We start from the raw sequence: 24988 nt of genomic DNA on the forward strand, positions 1-24988 counted from the left end.
TCACTGTTTAAAGGTAAGGGGTCGCTCATTTAAGACAGAGATGAGGAGAAATTATTTCCCTGAGGTTAGTGAGTCTTTGGAATTCTCTTCCTCAAAAGGCGGTGGAAGCAGAGTCTTTGAATATTTTTAAGGCAGAGCTAGATAGGTTCTTGATTAACAAGGGGGGTGAAAGGTTATCAGGGGTAGGCAGGAGCGTGGGGTTGAGGTTACAATCAGATTAGCCATGGATCCTATTGAAGGGCGTAGCAGGCTTGAGGGATCTAGTGGCCTACTCCTGCTCCTAATTTGTATGTATATTCGTATCAGCCACGATCTCATTGAATGGTGGAACAGGCTCAAGAGCCTAAATGGCTTACACCTGTACCCCATTCCTTGAGAAGGTGGTGGTGAGTCGCCTTTCTGAACAGGTACAGTCGTGTAGGGAAAGCACTCCTGAATTCGCAGGATTTTGACCCAGCAATGATGAAAGAACAGCAATTATATTTCCAAGTCAGAATTTTGTACAACTTGGAGGGGAAGTCGGAGGTTGTAGTATTCCTAAGTGCCTGCTGCCCTTGCTCTTCTCGGAGGTAGAAATCAAGGCTTTTGGGAGGTGTTGTTGCAGAAGCCTTGGTGAGTTATTGCAGTTTATCTTCTGGATGGTACACACTGCAGCCCCACTGCACCAGTGGTGGAGGAAAAGAAGGTTTAATGTGATGGATAGGGTGCCAATCAAGTGAGCTGCTTTGTCCTGGATGGTGTCAAGCTTCTGGAGTGCTTTTGGACTCATCCTGGCAAGTGGAGAGTATTCATAGTTGTCGTTGTCGGCTGTCCCTCACTTCAAGGATGGTGTCTACTCAGGGTTTGTGAGTTTCTGCCATGGGTCTTCATGTGACTGAACAGGTGGATTCTGAACCTACAGATCTTTGGGCACATGGGGCAGGACGTCCCATGAGGTAGTGATATCTGGAGTGTATTCCATCAGACTCCTGCCTTGACCCTTTTATACAGGGAAAAGGCTTTGGGCAGTCAGGAGATGAGCTACTCATTGCAGAATTCCCAGCCTTTGACTTGTTCTTGTAGCCATAGTATTTGCGTGATTGTTCCAGTTAAGTTCCTGGTCAATGGATTCCACCCCACCTCAAGCACATTTTGTGCCCTTGCTGCCCTCAGTACTGCTTCCAAACTGTGTTCAACTTGCAGGACTACTGATTTCATCAGCTGATGGTATTCTGCAGGAGGTTTCCTTGTCCATGTTAGACCTAAAGCAATGAGACTTCATGGGGTCAGGAGTCAATATTGAGTAATCCCAGGGCCAACATTCCCTCTAATTTTTGTTTTGGAGTGTGTGGATAATTTACTTAAGTACACTTTTAAATATCTTTGCACAGCTGGGCATGCACTGTAATTTAAAGGAGTCATCTTGTGTAGAACTTGAGGGGACTTTAAAGGGATCATCCCTCTCAACTGTACCACCACCTTTGACTGATCTGTCCTGGGGTGGTATATCCAGGGATGATGATGGAGGGGTCTGAGACATGGGCTGAAAGGTATGATTCTGTTGCCTGTCCAATCTATGAGACAGCTCCCCAGTCTTGGCACAGAACCCCAGCCACTAATAGATATTTTACATTGTATCAATGATAAATCTTATACTTTCAAAATCTCACACATTGCTTGATAGTACTTAAATTTACATTTTTCCATGAGTTACAAAGTTCATATTGGTTTAAAAGTTGGATGTATTAGTGGAATAGTACTGCATTCTTGAATTCTCACTTCTACCAAATAATTGTATTATGCCTTGTTCTATACATATGTTCTTATTTAACAAATCCTTGCTCATATGGTAAATTGGGGGAAGGGAAATTCAATCTTGTTCTTTGGTGAGGGCAATGAATGAATTGTGGAGAATTGGTCTATTTCTTGTAATTTTAAGTACTTAAACTATTATACTGTTTAAAGACCACATTCAACAGGAATTGTGCTGTCTCATTCTGTGCTTTTGGTGCTGACTGCAGTGTTTCTTTTGGCTTCTTTTTTCTTTTGTGCTATTTTCCCTTTGTTTTCTGATGGAATTGGAACAAATATTTTCTTCACTCGCCTCAGTAGATTAGCTCTTCAATCCAAACACATCTGGATTAACAACCACTAATTCTGGTACAATTGCAAGCACTATTTTTTTCTGGGAGGAGGTTTAAACATAATACAGAATTACTAAAATCAAACCATAATAACTAATTAGATGTGTTTTTTACTTATTTTTTTACAGCATTCACAAATGTACATTGATTTTAATTTTTTTGGTCAGGCAAGTGATCAGTTTAACCTAAAAATTGGGACACCTAAGTAAATAGTTGGGTTTGAGTGTTGAAACTCTTCATATGAAAGTTGGAAGGACACCAGTTTGCTCTCTGTGTAATCTTTGTGTCATTGACAAGCATATGACTCTCTATTGCATTATCTAAATCATTAATATATATAGTGAATAGCTGAGGCCCAGCACAGATCCTGTGGGACACCTATAGTCACTCCCATCCACTTCAAGTACATTCCTCTGTCTTCTTCTTAGCTAATTCTTTGTGGAATGGGATCTCATGTCTTCTGGAAGTCCATATAAACTACATCCATAGACATTCTGTTGTCTACTATTTTAGTTACTTCCTCAAAAAATGTAATTAGTTTCAGTAGGCAAATCCATATTGGCTCTCTCTAATCTGCTGAAGTTTCTCCAAGTGAGTCACTCTCTCCTTAACTGTGTATTCGAATAACTCCCCACCACTGCTGTTAGACTAAAAAGGTCTATCATTCCTGGTTTCTCTCTCCCCTTTCTTAAATAATGGAGTTTTACTTGCAATTTACCTTCCTAAAGGATGATTCCTGAATCGAGCGCTTTGGAAAATTATGGCTAAAGTATCTGCAATTTTTTTTAGTAGTTTCCTTTAAAACCCTGGGAGGAAAATATCATATCCTGGGGATATTGTTTGTAATACGGTTTTCTTACTAACTTTAACAGAGTTAAAGTAATTAATTTCCCTGGAATGTCAAGTATGTTACCCTTTTCCTCTATTGTGAAGACTGGCACAATGTGGGAAAATTTCCTCAAGCTACTCTGAACTATAGACATCCTGTTAGATAGATGTTGTACATTAAAAATAACATTGGCTGGATCTTCCAAGTAGCGGCAAAAATTATTGGATTGCCACTGTGATTGAAAATGTCCCCAACTAGATGATGCTGCACATTTCTACCAGAACCTTCCCAGCCTGACTTTCACAGAAATGCATAGAGTCCATCAGGGAACTCCGCTGAAGTAACGTACAGCTGGGGGAAGACAGGACGTGCCCCATTTTTTGCGGCACTAGCTGCCATATGGTAAGTTTAGAGGTCCAGTTTGAATGTTAGTGAATGAATGTTAGTGGATGGGTGAATGGGTAGGTGGGTGAGGTGGGTAGGGTGGGTAAGCTGGCAGGGTGGGTGAGTGAGGTGGCAGGTGGATGAGGGGGTAGTTGTGTTGTGGGGGGATAGCCAGGTCAGGCAGCAGGTCAGATGTGTAGTCTGGTGGTCAGGAGGGTAATGGAGGGGACAGGGGAACGATTGGGGGATCAGTTGTGGAGTTACCCAGATGTTAAACTAGGTTTTAAGCTGTCTAACATTTTCTGGGTTACTGTTCAGCTAAGTACTGTGGACCTGCCGAAGTCTCAGAGACATTTGCAAGGCTTCCGGGGAGCAGGGAAATTGCCCATTGGAAGTTGGTGCGCATGTCAGGACTTCCACAGGGTCCTGATGTGCATCTTCAGTTGTACACCTGGCCTCCGGATGATCCGGAGACCCAGAATATTTGGGCCAATATTTTGGGAGGCGTGAACAACCTCAATGGATTGAGCTGGAATTGCCTGACCTCTTTACATCACTTTTTCCTAATATATTTATTAATTTCCTTGTTTAACTATTTTTGTTTGGAAAACAGTCTTCTCAGAAATAGTGCAGAAAATCCACTAATATTTTCGCCCTGTTTGATTGCATTATCAATGCAAAAACAATATTAAAATTTCTCATGTCTGTACTTGGTTCCATATTCATTTCAGATTTCTGATAAAGTGGATCAGTAATAGTGTCTATTCCCAACATTCACTTTGGCACAAGTTGTTTTTAATTTTTTTTAAACTGATATGCGTGGGCTTCATATTGGGTAGGGACATCTCTGTTATTCTAGCTGGTACCACGATCAACAACTTGCATTCATATAGCACCTTTAACATAGAAAATCATCCCAAAATTTGACGCCAAGTTACATAAGGAAATAATAGAACAGGTGACCAAAAGCTTGATCTTAAAGGAGGAAAGCTTTAGGGAAGGAATTCTAGAGTTTGGGGCTGAGGCAGCTGAGCCACGGTAGTCAATGGTGGAGTGATTAAAATCAGGAATGCACAAGAAGCCAGAATTGGAGGAGCACAGAAACCTCTGAAGGTGGTAGGGCTGGAGGAGGATATAGAAATAAGGAGAGGCAAGATCATGGAAGGAATTGAAAATGAAGATGAAAATCTTAAAATTGAAGTGTTACCAGACTGGGTGCAAGTGTAGGTGAGTTAGGATACAGGCAGCAGGAATGTAATCCGGTGAGGGCAGCTCTTTCAGCTGGATGATGTAGGAAAGGCATTGGAGGAGGATGATGTGATTAGTCATGTCAAAGGCTACAGACAGGTTGAGGAAGGATGATTTACAGTCACATCAGATGTAATTTGTGACTTTGAAAAGAACCATCTAGATTGGAGTTAAGTCGCAGATCAGCCATGGTTTCATTAAATGATGGAAGAGGCTTGAGGGGCTAAAAGCCATCTCCTGTTCCGATGGGCAAAATTTGCCCCCCGTTGGGGAGGGGGGAAGAGCGGGAGCGGGCACGAGCAGGCGGGTTCCCGATTAGCACCCCCAGTCAGGAGCGTGCCGCCATTTTTCATGAGCGGGCCAATTAAGGCCCACCCAGCGTGACGTCCGCCAGGAAGTGCTATGCGCTCCCTGTGTGGGTGGGAAGGGATTCCCTCAGGCGGGAGTGCGCTCTTCGCGCATGCAAGTGAAATACCGCACAGATCTCCCAGAGGCAAAATGCTGCCTCAGGGAGATCGGCTCTGATTTAAAACTTTTAATAAAGGAGTTTACAAGTTTTCCCTGCCATATCCCGTCATGTGACACTGTCACATGAGTTGGGACATGTCCATAACTTTTACTTAAACCTTTCATTAAAATTTAAATACCCTCATGAAACCTCATCCCGCCAGTGGATGAAGTTTCATGTTTTTTCTGAAGCCCGCCTGGGCTCCTGGCCTGCCCGCCAACTTTAAGGTTGGACGGGCGGGTCCATTAATGAGCTGAATTGGTTTTCTAATGGCCTTAATAGACCGTTGACAGGTAGGCGGGCGCGCACCTGACTTGGCTGCGCCCCCGCTGACCTGAAAATGGAAATGATGCGGGGCGATGTCGGGAGTTTCACCCAATGTCACCCCGCATCATTTTATGTGTCGGCAAGCGGGCCCCGCCACCGCTCGCCGACCAGGAGATCCTGCCCTATGTTTCAGTGCTGTAGCAGGAGCCACCTGACTAGAAGGGTTCAAAAATGGAATTTCAGGCAAGATAAGCATGGATTTGGGAGGCAACATACATTCAGACACTTTGGAGAGGAAAGAGTTTGGCAATAGGACAGTACTTTGCAAGAACAGAAGGGTCAAATGTTGGTTTTTTGAGGAGGCGGTGATGATGGGAGATTTCAAAGGAAGGGGGAACAGTACCAAAAAAGAGGGGATTATTAACAATATTAGCTAATTGCAAAAGTAAATTTTATACCAGACCACTCCGTGTATCAGTTTGAGCTGAGCATTAATAATGTTCATTATTTATATTAAATTATATTTTAATTGATGGCTTAATTTTTTTGTGCACATCAGTCATAAATTACAATGTGATTCTAAAATGCTAATTGCTGCTATTCTTCTCTTCACCATTCCCTCCCTTCCTCAGAGGTAAAAGCTTGAGATAGCTGGATGTGCTTTGTTCCCGTGCATATATGATAGTGAAGGGGCTGACCTGAATTTTTACTGTTGTGCTTTGTGAATGAGGGAATTTGTAAACATCAGTCTGACTGAGTTAAAGACTGGATTACTTTACTTCTGTTGTTGATTTTAACTTAATACCATACAATTGCTGTCCACTTGCAGACCTTATTCAACCCAAACAAAACTGTGGTCAAGATGTTTTTAGTGACCTATGATTTCAGCGACATGCCACCAAACCACATTACACTTTTGCGACACAGAATATTTCTAGTGCCAGTAGAAGAAAATGAAGGGACACATGAAAATATGGAAAATTCAGAAGTGAAGAAAAGAGTACTATGTTATCTGATTCATTTGAGGTATGTAAATTCTGAAAATAACACGTGTACCTCTCTCTAAAAACCAGTAATGTTGCAGCGTTTAATTTCCAAGCATTAATATATTTGAAGCTTTCTTTTTCTTTCATCTACAACAAAAGAAAATCTAACCATCGCTCCTTGACATTCAGTGGCATTGCCATTGCTGAATCCCCCACTGTCAACATCCTGGGGGTTACATTGACCAGAAACTGAACTGGACTAGCTATATAAATACTGTGGCTACAAGAGCAAGTCAGAGGCTAGGAATCCTGCGGTGAGTAACTCACCTCCTGACTCCCCAAAGCCTGTCAACAAGACACAAGTCAGGAGTGTGATGGAATACTCTCCACTTACCTGGTGCAGCTCCAACCACACTCAAGAAGCTTGACACCATCCAGAACAAAGTAGCCCACTTGATTGGCACCACTTCTGTCAACATCCACTCCCTCCACCACCAACAAACAGTAGCAGCAGTGTGTACCATCTATAAGATGCACCACAGAAACTCACCAAGGCTCCTTCGACAGCACCTTCCAAACCCACAACCACTACCATCTAGGAGGACAAGGGCAGCAGACTCATGGGAACACTAACACCTGGAAGTTCTCCTTCAAGCCACTCACCATCCTGACTTGGAAATACATCACCATTCCTTCGCTGTCACTGGGTCAAAATCCTGGAACACCCTCCCTAACAGCACTGTGGGTGTACCTACACCACATGGGCTGCAGCGGTTCAAGAAGGCAACTCACCACCACCGCCTTCTCAAGGACAATTACGGATGGGCAATAAATCCTAGCCTAACCAGCATCGTCCACATCCCATAAAAATCATAGGGCAGACTATAGTAGTGGTGGCATGAGTTCCACCCCAAGTGGGAGCTCCGTAATGCCTTTCCACAGAAGGCCTGGTGAGGTAATTAGGCATTTACCTGTACAGCGTCGGGCCTCCCACTGAATTAAGGGCCCAACAGAGTTGAAACCCCGCCTCCAAGAGCTGCAAATCGGAAGCCAGCAGCTCTCCAATATCTGCAGCACTAATGGGAGCGGTGGTCACTGCTGTCATTTCACTGGGGCCTACCCATAGGATCAGTGATGGATCCTCTGGAGACAGGTAAATGTGGGTGGGATGGGGTTCCCAGGGAAGGGGCATCAGCAGGGTGGGAGAGGGGATTGACAGCAAGGACAGTGGGGTGGTTTCCTGTGAGGCTGCTCCGGATGTCAGATCCCATGATCGGGCGAAGAGTGCCTTTGAATGAGGACGCCCCCACTAGAAGGCCACGGGCAAACTCAGTAGGGTTTGCTGGTTGAATACCAGCAGTGGTGGGGATGAAGCCTTTAAGTGGCCATCTAAGGGTCTCACGTCCCCTGGATAGGAAGGCCGCCCAGATGTCTCCATGCCCCAGACTTAATCGGAGGGAATGCAGCAGGATCCCCATTCTGCACCCTCCCGCCCAATCACACAGTCCTCCCTGCCTCTGAGTTAACCTCTAAGGGGGGCATTAAATTTCTCCCATAGAAGGAGACCATTTGGCCCATCGTGCCCCTACCTGCTCAATAATGCAAATCAGTTCATTTACTATTGTTCTACTGATAGGTTGGTTCATTGTGTTGTGGGTCTTGAGCATTTAAACATCTAGGTTAAACTTGTTTTTAAAAAAAATACTTTTCAAACAAGCATTTTTAATAGTATGTATACAAAAGTATAAACTGTGGATGCTGGAAATCTGAAATAAAAACAAAATGCTGAAAGCATTCAGCAGGTCAGTCAGCATCTGTGGAGAAAGAAATCAAATTAACTTTATAGATTAATTATCTTTCATCAGAACCCATATTATGCACATGCATGGTATGTATTTTTGCAGAATACAAAATCATCCCCGCACAACTTAATAAATTAACTGAAAAGTGAATGGATAGTCAGCATTTTTCCAAACTGTACAATAGTACAACATGAGCAGCCATTTCCAGTGTGTCATCAGATGAGTTGCTAAGTATTCCTATTGAAAACTCCTGAATGGTTAAATGTTAAATCCCGAAGCAAGCTGCTCTACTTGGCATTTGGTGGCATCAGCAGTGCACCAAACTTCCAAATAATCCATCTGCTCAACCCTTCAAACACCACCTGCCTCACATGTGGCAAAGTCTGCAAATCGCGCATTGGATCTGTCAGCCATTTCGGAATCCATGAAACCACAGTGGAAGCAAGTCATCCTAGATCCTGATAGACTGCCTAAGAAAAAGAAATGTGTTGAATCAGGCAGATCAGAATTGTTTGAACCCAGGACTCTTAACTGCAGTGAGTTAGCCAGCTTCATCCTGGGAGGCAATAAAATAGGCTCCAGAATCCTGAGCTTGGAAAGGAACAAAATATTGTCCAGGGTTCCTGCTTCTGATCACTAATCCCTACTGCAAATGTGTTGTGCTGTCAAATTGGGCCGATCTATGGTGGCTCTATGATGAAATGACCCCATGTCTTTCCTTGTTCGGGCTTACACATGATGAATATTCACTTGGATCAGGTGATGGAAATCTATTAATGCCTATGGAATCATGCATCAGTACAGAAAGGGAAGGAAAGGTAGATTTGATCATCTGTGTAAAATGAGATGAATGAAATTCTGTTGGGCTGTAAAATAATTTATCCCCTTTAGTAAGAGGGAATTATCATCAATTGTTAATCTGACCAGATTTGTTTTGATGTAAAATATATTTGAAAATTTTCCTCTGGAAACTGGCATGATTGCGTAATTTTAAATTGAATGTTAGGTTTTATTAGCATCCAAATATTCACTACATTCTACTTTTATATCTAATTGTTCAGGTTTCAAAGTTCAAAGTCTGGAAAAATCTACTTGCACAGTGATATAAGGCTGCTGTTTTCCCGAAAATCAAGTGAAGTGGATTCTGGGATACCTTATGAGTTAAAGTCATTTACAGAAATGCCAAGAAATCCAAAATATTCACCACGAGTTTAGCACATCAATTTCAAGATTATCTATATTGCAGTTCAGTGATTATTTATCTAGCGACTGGCTCTAACTAGTGGAACAAAAACTCAGTTTCAGTTCAGTGTTAATGCGCATGCTTTGTAATAAACATTAAGGATTTGTTTAAAGTGCAGTTTCCAATTGTGGCATTCTGTAAATTTTGATTTTGAAAAGCACAGGAAACTTGCTTTAATGTAAGCCTACAATATTTAATAGACACTTTGCCCTCAGTTCATCAAAATTCAATTCTTTGTCCTCAGTATCAACATCCCATTTTATTTTGAAACACTGATTTATTTACCTTAAATATCTTCCATTGCCTGTATTAATAATTATTGTAATTATGTGGTTCTTCTGATATGTAAACTGATCAGTGCCACAAAAGACAAATATTTGCAGTGTGGGAAGAAATAAATAGAAAAGGGTTGGCTTAACCCTTTAACCTATAGGGCTTATGCAAAAATCTTGATTTAATATGGCACCTCATTAATAGACAGTAATCTGAACAATCTTTTTTCATTTATATTTTTGGGAACTTTCACCCCTTCCCTTAAAAAACAAAATTATGTGTTTAATAGGTTTAAACATCTTACAAAAATTTAGTTTGATGCATAAACTGATTTTAACTTGTTCTAAATATAGCCTTCTCATATAGAGAATTAATACTAACCAGACTGTTGTGTAGGGAGAAAGAGAAAGGTAAGAAAACATGGGGGAATTGGCAGCAGTTTGTAAAAATAATTCAGATTTTAAAGTTAATTCTTCCATTTTAAAATTATTTCTTTACCTTAGTTTATTCACCTATGCCAAGTGCCATTTTCTGTTTTGGGAAGGTAGGTGTGAAACCTCTTCCCAGGTCTTTGCTAATGCTACTCTTCCACAAGTAAATGCACAAGACAAAGGGGTTACATTTAATTAGTTTGATTTTTGCATCATACAACCGAGTAAAGAATATCTAGCCCCTGCCCCCCTCACCCCCCCACCCAAACCTGATGTTTCAAGCACAAACTGGTGGTCCTGTTACTTGGCGCACAGAATTTGTATACAAATGCACTGTGGCACTTGGTGATGGTATATTTAATGATCTTCACATTTGCCAAAGTGTTTTGCGAAGGGGGAGTTTTCTTGGGCCAAAGGACATCCAGGTAGCCCTCTATACAGTAATAAATGAAATTATACCTTTTGTATAGGCCATCTGTAGGTTAAAGTGTTAATTAAAATGTCTCCTAATGTTAGGATTTTTTTCATTATGCACCGTATGGTACTATATTTGGAAGGTACGCTTCAGAAATCTACATCTGTTTTTGTTCTTATTATCATTATCACTGTTGTCCAAACTCCTAAACCTGCCAATCATATTGTTGAAACAGTTGTAGAAACATGAAGCTGAGTGAGGTAGATTTTTTTTTTGATGGAATAAACTGTTTCTGTAAAAATGTTGGTTTTGAATGTTCTTTAAAACTTGTGCAAAATAAAACATTGATTTCGAGTCCATGCATATGTACAGTACAGGAATTTACCCAAATGCCGTACCCTGAAAGCTGCTGATCCATACAGACCAAAAAGATCCCAGATTTCATCTCTGGCCAGTAGTAGTTGATCTCACCTGGACAGCAGTAAAAATGCTACATTGCCATTAGATGCCCTCAGGTGCAGAAATAAAAAAAAAACAGGTTTCAACTCCTGATAATTATCCAACAACTCTAGCTAGAAGCATATGGGGACAGACGTTGGGTGAGGACAAGCTGGGGTTTAGCTGTGATTTCTCTCCCTCTCCAAAAACCTGCTAACAGTTATCTAGGTGCAGCGATAGAGATGACCACTAGAGCCAGGTACCCGCTGGCAACTGAAGCCTGTGGAATCATTACCCCATTAAGGAGCCGATGTCTTTAGGAAATGGGAGAAATATTGGCGAGGAAGTAAATGTCTACACTGGAGGTGCACAGAATGAGGTCTGTGTGCTTCATCTGACTGCAATACATGTGATCAATCAACCATCATCCATTTTGAAATACTTTTTATATATTAAAAATTGGTACAGTGAGGAAGACCCTAAGATAATATCAGATCATCCCTGGGTCCATGGGAATTGAGTATAGGCCCCAATACTATAGAAAAGAGGAAATAACGCTAGGTGGAGAGGAAAAGGCGAGGAAAAGTAAAATGAAGGATAAAAGTAAACAAAATAATTAAGAGAGGAGAGTTGAAGAGATTACTTACTTTCTGCTTTGTTCTCTTCCTTCTTGTGAGAGACAAAAACTTGAGGGCAACATAAAGCATTTTTGCTATGTTTAGTGAAGCAGCTAAAGAGTCGATAATTGTGAAAACTTAACCAGCAGGACAAAACTTTAAACAGAGTAAGTTTCAGGAGCTTCATCTGACTGAAAGCTTCTCATTGTAGAGATATTTCTTTATTCACATACTGGAATAGTCATGTTATCCTTCAAAATAAATAATTCTCTATTTTTTCCCCTGCCTCAATTGAAATTTAATTCTCTTTTGGAGGCTGGCCTTCTTTGCATTATTATCTGGTGAAAAGTTCAGGCGGGCCTTTGTAAAGTTCAATCTTCAGCTGGGTGCCAGGAGGAAATGAGCAGAAGAAAGCATCTGGCCTCTGGCTTACTCTTCCCTGACAATCCATCTGTGAAGAAAAATGCCATTTGAAAATAACAGTGCCTGGTTTAATAAAGGTATCGCAAAATCATTCTTGCACAATACTGTACCTGCACTGCACATGTATTTGTGCCTTCAACTCTCAGTATGCCAAGTTATACATTCCGGCTCCTGAGAAAACTCCTCTACATGTGATCGTGACAAGTATTTTACAGTATGCCACAGAATGCTGAATTTTAAAGAAAAGTATTTTCTCCATTTGTTTGAAATAATGTTATGGTGTGCAGATTTATATTTGTAATATAATTGTGTAGATTTTAAGTTTAATGTGTTAATAGGAGTGCCGCAATGTTAATAAAAAGTACATTCAACCCAAAACACTGGGTTATCTAAGAAAGGTGTCCTCTAAAATTGTTTACATATTGTACTTTATGTAAGCTAATTGCTATGCCTCGCACTGTGGCTGTCATATAAGTATAATTCTTCACAATGAATGCAGCCTTGCAGGTGTCACAACATTTCAAAAACAAGTTTTAAAAAAGACCTAGTAGGGGATTCAGCTTCGTAGGAACTGAGGGCCTTTTAATGGCAAGCTGGAACACCATGGCAATCTTCTGTAGCTGAAAGTGCATCGCAGACAGCACCACAAGAAAAAAAACTTGCATTTATGCTGCACCTTATCGAATCCCCAGGACATCTTGATCTACCTCACCATCAATCAATTAATTTGGCAGTCATGTAGTTACCATGAGCAACAGACAAGAAGGGTAATGACTAGTTGACCTGTTTTTGGTTGTGTTAGTTAGGGAAGGGATGTTGAACAGGATGCTAGGGAAATTTCCTGCTCTTCTTTAAATGCTTAGGTGACAGGCAGATTTTAGCATCCATCCAAAATATAGCACCTCTGACTCCAACAATCACTCCGTATTAAATGTGTCTTCAAGCCTAGATTAGGTGTTTAAAGCAGTCAGAGGGGTACAAATCCACGTTCTTCTGACTCTAGTCAGAATGGTATTATTGAGTCAAACTGACACTAGGCTAACAAACAATTTAAACACACCCATCAAAACATTTTTTATGAAAACATTATGAAATTCCAGGCACAAAATAATTACTGACTTTGACTAGTCAAGAGGAAGGGTGAGCAGGAAAAGCATATGATGTTGCGAGGACTGATGCCCCAAAAAAGGAGCACGCTCTTTACGAGTGTTATACCTAACACCGGCGACAGCAAATTTCACCGGTTGATCTTGATGACCCTTCACTCCTTTCTGTGCTTGCCTATGGTTTAACCTAATCTTATAAATGACCCTTCCAGAATTGTACCTTGAAATCAGATTAGAAATATTCATTTCTTGAACCATTCAATCCGTATGATAACTTTGTAACTTTAAGTTTCCTCACCACTGCATCTAAGTTATTTAATCTACTTGAAAATGTCATATGCAAATACTGTATTGTCTGTTCAACAAACTGCACATCTATATATAGCACCTGTAACATAGTAACATCCTAAGACACTTTACAGGAGCACTGTTGAGCACAATTTGACACCAAGCCACAGAGATATTAGGACAGATGACCATAAATTTCATCAAAGAGGTGAGTTTAAAGAGTGCCTTAAAAAGAGGAAAGAATGGTTGAAGGTTTATAAGTATTGAACTTGCGTTAGAATGATAATCATATGAACATGGAGCAGAAGTAGGCCACTCAGCCCCTCAAGCCTGCTCTGCCATTCAATAAGATCATGGCTGATCTGATGGTAACCCCCCGCCTATCCCGATAACCTTTCACGCACTTGTTAATCAAGAATCTATCTGGCTCTGCCTCAAAAATGTTCAAAGACCCTGCTTCCACCGCCTTTTGAGGAAGAGAGTTCACGACACTCTGAGAGAAAAAATTCCTCATCTCTGTCTTAAATGGGTGACCTCTTATTTTTAAACCATGACCCCCTAGTTCTAGATTCTCCCACAAGAGGAAACATCCTCTCCACATCCACCCTGTTAAGACCCCTCAGGTCTTAAAGATTTCAATCAAGTCACCTCTTACTCTTCTAAACTCCAGTGGATAAAAGCATACCTGTCCAACCTTTCCTCATAAGACAACCCACCCATTTCTGGTGTGAGTCTAGTAAATTCTTTGAACTACTTCTTCCTGCCAAAATGGGCAATTTCACACTTGCCTGTGTTATGCTCCATTTGCCAGACCTTATCCCACTGATTTAACCTATCTATGTCACTTTATAGCTTCCTTACGTCCTCCTCACAACTTACTTTCCTACTTATCTTTGTGCCACTAGCAAATTTAGCAACCATACCATCTGGCTCTTCATTCAAGTCATTAATATAAATTGTAAAAAGTTGAGGCTCCAGCACTGATCTCTGTGGCATACCACTTGTTACATACCACCAGCCAGAAAAAGAGCCATTTATGCCTACACTCTGCTTCCTGTTAACTAGCCAATCTTCCATCCATGCCAATATGTTGCCCCCTACACCATGAGCTTTTATTTTCCGCTATAACCTTTGATGTGGCATCTTATCAAATGCCTTTTGGAAATCTAAGTACAGTACATCCACCAGTTCCCCTTTATCCACAGCATATGTGACTCCTTCAAAGAACTCCAATAAATTGGTTAAACATGGGCCTGAATTTTTCAGTCAGTGGGCGGGCTAAGCGGGAGCGGGAGGGGGAGGTCGGGAACCCCCCCCCAACCTCCCACCTAACCAAAGATGCGTGGGAGGAAGTGGCATCATGGGCCAGCTCCCATGATGTGGTGAGGCGCACATGGGTGCAGTGCCACAAGCAGTTTAATGACCGCCTGCGATCAGGAAGGGTGAGTACCGAGTTGGCATAGGTCACTTAGTACAGCAGTTAGGAGCGGGCCCCCCAACCCCCGGACCTCAGTGTTCTTAGAGTGTGAGTGGCAAATGTCAATGAGGCAGCGTCTGGGCAAGGGGTTGAGCCCTGGCTGCTTGGAATGAGTGTATTGTGGCTCCAGAGTCATGAATCGGATGAACCGCAAGGTTTTCGTTGTGGGGGTGGCAAGGCTGCAATGGCAATGCAGGTACCAGGTGGACTAATCAATGCTCCTCTCTCCTTTCAGGAGAAGACAGCCCACAATAATGCAGAGAGGCTGCGGACTGGCAGACAGCTGCCCCACTTTCTGATCCTTACCAGATACGAGCAGGAGGCACTGGAGCTGGAGAGGCGCCATGCACCTAGATCAACCAGCCGCGTGAGGTTGGGGTGCCACTGGGAGGTAACAGTGCCGTGCACTGAGGTCACAATGTCTATCATTGCAACCAATCCACTGTTGACTGTATATTGATTTCAGCCTCCAACATGGAATCCCCATTGATAATGGAAAGAAGAGGGCGCCATGATCCGGGTGCCAGGCTGACACAGTAACAGTGTAACTACTTCAACTAATCAAATGTCCTTGTTCTTCCTTTCAGGCTTACCAGAGCACCCTTGGTCTCAGGAAGGAGTCTGAAGGACCACCTGAGGGCACGGATGATCTGAACACACCAGCTTCACACCCTCTCAGCCAGGCAGGCTCCAGCGCAGCTACTAGCACCTTGGTGGGAATATGATCGCCGGCTAGTATCTTGTTGCACAGTGGTGAGGGCACTTCACTCTCGCTTGAGGTGCAGGCGGAGGCAGAGAGTGCGCAGGGCGCCGGCAGTCGGAGGAATGCTGGGACCAGGAATACGCTCAGTCGGCAGCCGATGATGTGCCTCTGGAGTTTTCCCTGAGGCAGCAGATGCTGGAAGTCCAGCAGGGTCTGCAGGAGGATCTGGCGGAGATCCATGAGGGAATGCGTGCCATGATCTCCGTAATGGAGGAGTCCATGCGGAGCATCAGCAATGCATTGACCCTCATGGCCGAGTGCACTGCCTCCTCCATGGAAAGAGTGGCGACTCTCATGGAGAGGCTCCTCCAGGAGAACAATCAGGGCTTCCTGGGGATGTGCTCAGACCTGCAAGCCCTCACACCTCAGGTGGACACTGTCAGTGTGGGAGATGGATTGGCCACCCAGTATCCCAGCTAGGTGCCCGTCCAGCAATGGTGAGCAGGGAGGTCCAAAGTGACCTGACATTGGTGCCCAAGCTGCTTGTCCCCTCTGCGGGCTCCTCTCAGGGCGCTCTGGATGATGGCAGCAGCTCCTCTGCACCTCTGCCAGTGACCGTGGTATCTGATGAGGCTGCGACGACTGGGGAGATGCCAGCCATGCTACTGGCCACTCCCTCCCAGATGGACCAGAGGACACCCGCCAAGGTCATCAAAGCCAACAGGACAGCAGAGTGAGCAGGCTGTCTCCAATGCCGGTGCCAGCGAGGGGGAGCACCTAGATGTGGCAGCCGCAAATGTAAACGTAAATCACCTTAGGTACAACACTAGCTTATCACTATGTTTCTCTTTTGCCCCACTTTTAAGTTATTTTTAAGTTGGTGTGATGTTGAACACCTTTTCACTTACTTTGATTTATGTATGCCAGGCTGCAAAGCAGTAAATGTGTTTGTTCTCAACAAGCCTCTGGGTGTTTCAATAGTTCTGCAGGTGAAGGGGAACTCATGATTTTATGAGTGACTTGTTAGTCATTGAGCTTTATTGAAATGGCACTTAGTTTATGTTCCTGACCAGGCAAATGTTGCTCTCAGGTATCGAGTATGGAGCCTGCATGTGGTAGTGGATCATCTTTGGTAGGCTAGCTGAAGGAAATGTTGGATCAAAGCCTCCCGGGTGTCCCTGCCTCCCTGGAGGTTGCCTGGGTAAGCGTCTATCCCCTCAGCGTTCCCCTGAGCGTGCTCATCCTCGGATTCACTACTGGACTCTTCGTCTACTGCCAGAGCAGCTGCGTGAACATCTTCTTCCTCCACTGCGTCCCCCCACCTTTCCAGCACCAGATTCTGGAGAGTGCAGCATGCAACCACTATCAGTGACACGTGATTTGGGGGTATTGCAGTCCTCCCCTGAATGGTCCAGGCATCGGAAGTGCATCTTGAGAAGACTGATGGTTCTCTCTACAACTATCCTTGTGGAGGCATAGCTCCTATTGTACTGTTCTTGAATGGTGGAGAGGTGTCATGAGCCACCTTTTGAGGGGATAGCCCTTGTCACCCAGCAGCCATCCATCAAGCTGGGCTGGAGCACTGAAGAGCCTCAGCACCTGAGAGTGTCTGAGGATGTAAGCGTCATGGGAGCTGCCTGGGTACCTTGCACAGACTTGTAGAATCTGCATCCTGTAGTCACACACTATCTGCACGTTCATAGGGTGGAATCCCTGTTGACGAAGGCACTGGGCTCACCCGCTGGCGCCTTGATGGCCGCGTGCGTGCAGTTGATTGCACCCTGGACGCGGGGGAACCCAGCAATTGTGGCAAAGCCTCTGGCTTGTTCTGCCTGGCTGGCCTCGTCCGTGCGGTAGTGAATGAAAGTCAATGCATGCATGAACTGAACATCTATCACCTGCTTGACACAATTGTGGACAGCTGATTGGGAGACTCCGCAAAGATCACCCACCAACCCCTGGAAAGAGCCGGAGGCATAGAAGTTGAGGGCCACCATGATCTTCAGCGCCACTGGCATAGGGGTGTCCTCCCATACAGTTGGAGCTGATCTCAGGGTCAATCATCTGACAGATGGAGATCACTATCTCCTTTGAGAGGCGGTGCCTCCTTTGACATTGCACCTCAGTCACATTGAGGTAGCTGCATCGCCGCCTGTATACTCTGGGAGCAGAATAGTGGTGTCTTCTGCAGTCCCTTCCACCTTGGACTTCCTGTTGGCCCTGCGCCCCTTGTGCCTGCGCCTGTCTTCCCACAGGTCACACCCCTGGAGGCTGAACAGGGACACCTGGCCTCCTCCCCCTACTGGCCCTCCCTTCCTCCTCAGAGGAGGTGCCTCCAGCGGAGACCACAATCCCCATTCCCAGGGTAAGGGAAAGCTGTCTGATACCTGGGAGGCCCCACGTATTATGACTCCTCCAGAGTCCTGAACTGAAGCCTGTTATTTCTGTCAAAGCAGCTCTGAAGTGAAATGAAGTTGTCCTGTTCACACAAGCAAGTAGCAGTAAGTAATAATGTAAAGCTCTAACAACTCGCATTAGCGAGCCTACTCACCCCTTTGATCCTGCCCGCGGATGAGGTTTTTGAAAATGTGGCCTACCCGCCTGCCCGCTGCACCCTGAAAATCGCTTGGGTTGCGCAAAATCAATTTCAATTGCTGCCTGAAGAGCCTTAACTGGCCATTAATTAATGGCTGGCGTGCCTGCCTTCTGAACTATCGCGATGGCGTGAGGTGACGTCGGGACGCACGCCCGACGTCATTGCGCGTCGTTTATGCGCATGGGTGTCGGGCCCGCCCCCGCATGACAACTGTAAAATCCTGGCCTTGATTCCCCTTTCACAAAGCCATGTTGACTCTGCCTTAAACTTTTCAAAGTTCCCAGCTATAACATCTTTAATAATAGCTTCTAACATTTTCCCTATGACAGTTGTTAAGTTAACTGGCCAGTAGTTTCCTGCTTTGCCTCCCCTTTTTGAAGAAAGGAGTTACATTTACTATTTTCCACTCTAATGGAACCTTCCCTGAATTTTGGAAAATTAGAACCAATGCACCTACTATTCCTTATTCAATAATAAACTCTACTCTCAAATGTTCAGACAGCTTATTGAGCAAAATGCACAATGTGGCGGGATACTAAGTCATACAGAGGACAAAGCAACCTAGGGTTCCTATGACTGATTGCTATCTAATGATTACTGGTGCCTGATTCTATGACAAACATGATTATAGATGTCATGTCCCAATCAAGCTCAGCTTTGATGTCCTGTAAATATTTACTGCTGAGGATGAAAATGACTATTTGTAAGAGATCGATGAAGAATGTTGATATCGGTGAAGCCTGTAGCCCAGCAAGAGTTGGTATCTAAAGTTGATAAATATAAAGTTTTCACCACTTTTCCTCACTCTTTTTTCCTTTTCACTTGCTATTCTGGTCCTGGCAGCTTGGGCAGCCAAGAGATCAGGAATGTTTCCTGAGTCAGATCCAGGAGGTGAACTTGGGTGTGTTAGAACAATAATCCTGATATAATCATAAATTACCTTTTAAAATGTTCTGATAGTTCATTGAGCAAAAGTACAATGTGGTGCGGAAATGAATGGTTACAGCACAAAAGGAGGTTATTCAGCCTCTTGTGTCTGTGCTGGCTCTCTGAAGCAGCAATTCACCTAGTGCCACTTCCCCACCTTCTCCCCTTGGTCCTGCACATTCTTCCTTTTCAGATAATAATCCAACTATCTTGAATGCCTTGATTTAACCTGCCTCCACACACTCCCAGTATTGCATTCCAGATCCTAACCACTTGCTGGGTAAAAATGTTTTTCTTCAAGCTCCCATTGCTGCTTTTGCCAATACCTTAAATCTATGCCCTCTGGTTCTCGATCCCACTAATGGGGACAGTTCCTCCTTATCTACTCTGTCCAGATCCCTCATGATTTTGAGTACCTCTATCAAATCTCCTCTCACCTTCTTTTCTCCAAGAAAAACATTCCCAACTTCCCCATGTACCTGCAATTCATCATTCCTGCAACCATTCTTGTGAATTTTGTATGCACCCTTTCAATGTCTTCACAGCCTTCCTAAAGTGTGGTGCCTAGAACTGAGCGTAAAGCTCCATTGGAGGCCAAACCAGTGATTTACACAAGTTTAACATAACTTCCATGCTTAAGTACTCTATGCTCCGATTGATAAAGCCCAGGATACCACTTTCTCAGCCTGTCCTGCCACTTTCAATGAGTTAAGCACATAAACACTCAGATCCATCTGCTTCTGAACTCTCTTTAAAAGTTGCACCCTTTAGTTTATATTATCTGTGTTCTTCCTACCAAAATGAATCACTTCACACTTCTCTGCATTAAATTTAATCTGCCATTTGTCAACCCTTGCCACCAACCTGCCTATGTCCTTTTGAAGTTCTGTATTATCCTTTTCATGGTTCACGCTGCTTCCAAGTTTCATATCATCTGCAATTTATGAAATTGTGCCCTGTACACAAGGTCTAGGTTATCAATATATATCAGGAAGAGCAGGTGTCCTAACACCCCCTGGGGAACTGCACTGTAAACCTTCCTCCAGTCCAAGAAACAGCCATTAACCACTACCCTCTGTTATCTGTCACTCAACCAATTTCATATCCACGTTGCTATTATCCCTTTATTCCATGAACTTCAACTTTTCTTACAAGACTGTTGTGCAGCACGTTATCAGAAAGCCTTCTGCAAGTCCATGTACACCACATCAACAGCATTGCCCTCATCGGCCCTCTGTTACTTCATCAAAAAACTCAAGAAAGTTAGTTAAACAGAATTTGACCTTAACAAATATGTGCTGGCTGACCTTAATTAACCCACATCTTCCCAAGTGATTATTCATTCTGTCCTGAATTATTGTTTCTAGAAGTTTCCCCGCCACTGAGGTGAAACTGACTGGTCCGTATTTGCTAAGCTTATCTTTACACATTTTTTTGAACAAGAATGTAACATTTGCAATTCTCCAGTCCTCTGGAACCACCCCTGAGTCTAAGGAAGATTGGAAAATTATGGCTAGTGCCTTCCCAATTTCCACTCTCACTTCCTTCAGTATCCTTGGTTCTCATCTGAGCCTGGTACCTTATCAACTTTAAATACAGACAGCCTATTCAATACATCCTCCTTATCAATTTTAGTTCTGTCTCTCCCAGTATTCTGTGCACCAGTGTATTCCTCTCTGATATTATCTCCTGATTCCCACACCCATGTCAAGTCAATGTAAACCCTCCCCAACAGCACTAGCAAATCATCGTGCAAGGAAATTGGTCACGGCTCTGTATAGGTGCAAACTGTCCGCCTGTACAGTCCAATCTCCCCCAAAGCTGGTCCCAATGTCTCAGGAATCTAAAGCCCTCCCCGCCCCCCCCGTACCATATTTCCAGCCACATAATCATCTGCTTTATCCTCCTATTTCTATACTCGCGCTTGGTACCAGGAATAATCTGGAGATTACTACTTTTGGACTTCATCCCTCTTTCTACCTATGTCATTGGTACTGATGTGGACCATGACTGCCAGCTGTTCACCCTCCCCCCTCAGGGTGGTCTGCAGCCCCTCATTGACATCCTTGACCCTGGCGTCAGGGAGGCAACATACTATACTGAATTCACGTCTATGGCCACGGAAATGCCTGTCTGTCCTCCTAACTATCGAATCTCCTATCACTATTGCGCTTCTAGTCTTCTTTGAGCATCCCTGTACAGCTGAGCCAGCCCTAGTGCCATGGACTTGGTTCTGGCTGCACTCCCCAGATGAACCATCACCTTCATCAGTATTCAAAACTGAATACTAGTTGAAGAGTGAGATTTCTTTTTCTTTCATTTGTTCACAGGATGTGGGCATCGCTGGCTAGGCTAGTGTTCATTGCCCATCCCTAATTGTCCTTGAGAAGGCGGTGGTGAGTTGCCTTCTTGAACCGCTGCAGTCCATGTGGTTTAGGTATACCCACAGCGCTGTTAGGGAGGGAATATCTAAGGGGACTCCTGCACTACTTGCCTGTTTCTTCTTGACTGTCTGATGGTTACTCATTCCTTCTGTCCCTGCACATTCTTAGGTTGTGGGGTAACCACATCTATAAATGTGCTAACCACAAAGCTCTCAATCTAGCAGATGCAACGCAGTGACACCAGCTGCTGCTCAATCTCTGGAACTCAAGCTGCTGCAGCTGATGACTATTCTTGCACATATGGTTATCAAGGATACGGGAAACTAGAGTTGGTTACTTGAGTGAGTGACTTGAACTTGAGCCAAATTTTTTTGACTTGTAATGGGTAAAAAAATAACTTGTGACTTGACTTGGATAAAAGTGACTTAGCAACAGTTTAAAAGAGATGGTGTTTCTTAAATCCTACCATACTGTAATCTATGTCTCAGCACTAATTGGGAAGTATGTAATCCAGCACAGGTTTTGTTCTCCTCCTGCGTGATCTCACCCATTGTCACTGTTGATTGGCTGCTTTGGAGGCTGGATGGCCAGATCCAGAACTGCAATTGGCCAACCCACTTGTCAATCACGGATGGTCTAAGTGCAAGATTCCCCATTCCGTCCTTTCTCACTGACTTTGTGTGAAAAGAGGTCTGTTTGTTGGCATCAGTGGCAATGCCCAGAGGTGGAGGATGCAGCTCCAACTTGTGAGTTAAATGAAGGGATTAAGTTCAGTTCCCACCAACATGTGCTGCCCTCCCTGAAGGCCGAATACAAAAGCTTTCAATGGTCAGCCCGAACCGGCCCATCTATTGTTGCCCCCAACCCAGCCCTTCCATTAAACGAAACAAAAAATGCTGGAAAAACTCAGCAGGTCTGACAGCATCTGTGGAGAGAGAGACAGAGATAACCTTTTGAGTCCGTATGACTCTTCTTCAGATCTAAAGGGAAGTAGGGATGTGATGAAATATATACTGATTGAGGGTGGTGGAACTGGCGTAGCTGGATAGAAGGCCAGCAATAGGTGGAGGCAAAGGAGAGATGGCAAAAGATGTCATAAACAAAAGGTCAAAGAGTTGTTAATGGTGGTTGTACTGGCTAAAGGAGGTGCTAATGGTGACATTAAGGAAGCAAGATATGATAATGGTCAGACCAGGGTAAGCACTCTGGAAAGTGACAGATGGCCCTAGTGGGGGTGGGGTGGGGGAAGAAAGATTGAAAATAGGCTAAAAGCTGGGGATAAAACAATGAATGAAAATGGAAATAAATGCAAAAAATAATAATAATGAAAATAAGTGGGAAAAGAAAAAATAATTAATGAAAATTTAAAAATAAATAAATAAATAAAATAAAAATGAATATGGAAAAAAGGGGAATGAAAAAGGGTGGGTGGGGATGGAGGAGGGAGTTCATGGTCTGAAGTTGCTGAACTCAATATTAAGTCCAGAAGGCTATAAAGTGCCTAATCGGAAGACAAGGTACTGTTCCTCCAATTTGCATTGAGCTTCATTGGAACATTGCAACAGGCCAAGGACGGACATGTGGGCATGAGAGCAAGATGGGGTGTTGAAACGGCAAGCAACAGGAAGGCCTGGGTCATGCTTGTGGACAGACCGAAGGTGTTCCGCAAAGCAGTCACCCAATCTGCGTTTGGTCTCTCCAATGTAGAGGAGACCACATTGGGAGCAGCGAATGCAGTAGACCAAATTGAGGGAAGTGCAAGTAAAAAGGGCCCTTGGATGGTGAGAAGGGGTAGTAAAGGGGCAGGTGTTGCACCTTCTGCGATTGCATGGGAAGGTACAATGGGAAGGGCGATGAGGTGTTCGGAGTGATGGAGGAGTGGACCAGGGTGTCCCAGAGGGAACGGTCCCTACGGAATGCCGACACAAGGGCAGAAGGGAAGGTGTGTTTGGTGGTGGCATCATTGTTGGAAATGGCGGAGGATGATCCTTTGAATGCGGAGGCTGGTGGGGTGAAAAGTGAAGACAAGCATGGGTCTGGGAGGGAGAGGAAGGTATGAGGGCAGAGGTGCAGAAGATAGGTCAGACACGGTTGAGAGCCCTGTCAACCACCGTGGGTGGGAATTCTCGGTTAAGGAAGAAGGAAGACATGTGAGAAGCACTCTTTTGGAAACATCACATCTGTTCTGATGATGCCACTTTCCAAAACAGTGCTTCTGGCATGTCTTCCTTCTTTCATTCTTTCATTCGAACGTGAAATGGCTGCAGGACACTTGGAGTCAGCGGGGAACCACCGTCCAAAAATTCAGGCGCTTGTTACTTTTGGGTTACTATTAAATTTACGATGGATTATTCTGTCGGAAAATTTGTGTCCAAAAAGTAGGCAAAGTTCATCTCACAAGAGGAAAAGGCCTCAGCCTAGGATTACTGTTGCTCAGTTAGCAAATGGAACAAAGTAAAGTCTTCTTCAGCTTCCACATTTGCATTTTAATCCCTATCAGATTTGCAGAGCACAATGAAGTAAATCAAAAAGAGTAAGTGGACATGTTACTGACTTTCACTATGGACTATGCAATATAGGAAGCAACCTGGAATTCCCACATGGCACAAGATGAGCACTCAAGAGGCTGGAGATGCCCTGCCATTCCTCTATGTGTGAGATAATAAATTTTACAACTGTACTTAAAAAGAAAGACTCACCAGCTACTTACTTCCCTTCTGTTGACATCATTTAAATATAGGGAAGTTAAGTGGAATATTTTATTTTTTCTTCTCCGCCGATGCTGCCAGACCTGCTGAGTTTTTCCAGGTAATTCTGTTTTTGTCTTGGAATATTTTAATTAATCCCTATTATTTTTTTTAAATGAAAATTTTAATCTTCCAGGTGCTTAGATGAACTCCCTAACTTGGGACACAGGGAGACATAGCTACAATACTCACCAGCCAATTAGCTCACAGCCTTCTTGTGATGTCACAGTTTGATTTTTCTTCTCACTTTTTTAAACTCCACCACACCTCAGTCTGCTCCAGCTCCCGATTCTCTCTCCAGGTAAATGATAAGCCCCAAGCCTGGGCCCCAATTTATCCTCTCTCCAGTACTCCTGATTCCTTTCAGGCTCGCTCCAGCTGCCGACTCTCTCTACAGGTAAGTGATAGGTCATGAGCTTGGGCTTCAATTTATCCGCACCCTACTGCTCCACTTTCTTTCAGGTCCACTCCTTGCCCCCACTCTCTCTCCAGGTAAATGATAAGCGCTGAGCTTGAGCTTAAATGTATCATTATTCCACTGCTCCTTCTTTCTTTCAGGTCTGCTGCTAAGAATCACAAAAAGCTAGCATACAAGTTTAGCAGGTAATAGGGAAGGCAAATGGAAAGTTGGCGTTTATTTCAAATGAAATGAAGTATAAAAATAAGGAACAAAAACAAAAATAGTTGGAAAAACTCAGCAGGTCTGACAGCATCTGTGGAGAGGAATTCAGTTAACGTTTCGAGTCCGTATGACTCTTCATCAGAACTAAGAA

The 24988-nt window shown here is 43.7% G+C and overlaps 1 protein-coding gene across 6 annotated transcripts in view; it reads left to right on the forward strand.

Moving 5' to 3' along the window:
- The window catches only part of atosb (atos homolog b), a 155700-nt gene extending 144208 nt beyond the window's left edge, over positions 1-11492 (forward strand). For all 6 annotated transcript variants that reach the window (XM_078550256.1, XM_078550273.1, XM_078550280.1 and 3 more), the window contains 2 exons: positions 6189-6385; positions 9209-11492. In XM_078550256.1, coding sequence (XP_078406382.1) covers positions 6189-6385; positions 9209-9362 — 351 coding nt within the window. In that variant the 3' untranslated portion in view covers positions 9363-11492. The remainder of the gene's footprint in view (positions 1-6188; positions 6386-9208) is intronic.
- The last annotated feature ends 13496 nt before the right edge of the window (positions 11493-24988 follow it).

Source organism: Cetorhinus maximus, chromosome 1, assembly GCF_964194155.1.
Source record: "Cetorhinus maximus chromosome 1, sCetMax3.hap1.1, whole genome shotgun sequence".
Lineage (NCBI taxonomy): Eukaryota > Metazoa > Chordata > Chondrichthyes > Lamniformes > Cetorhinidae > Cetorhinus > Cetorhinus maximus.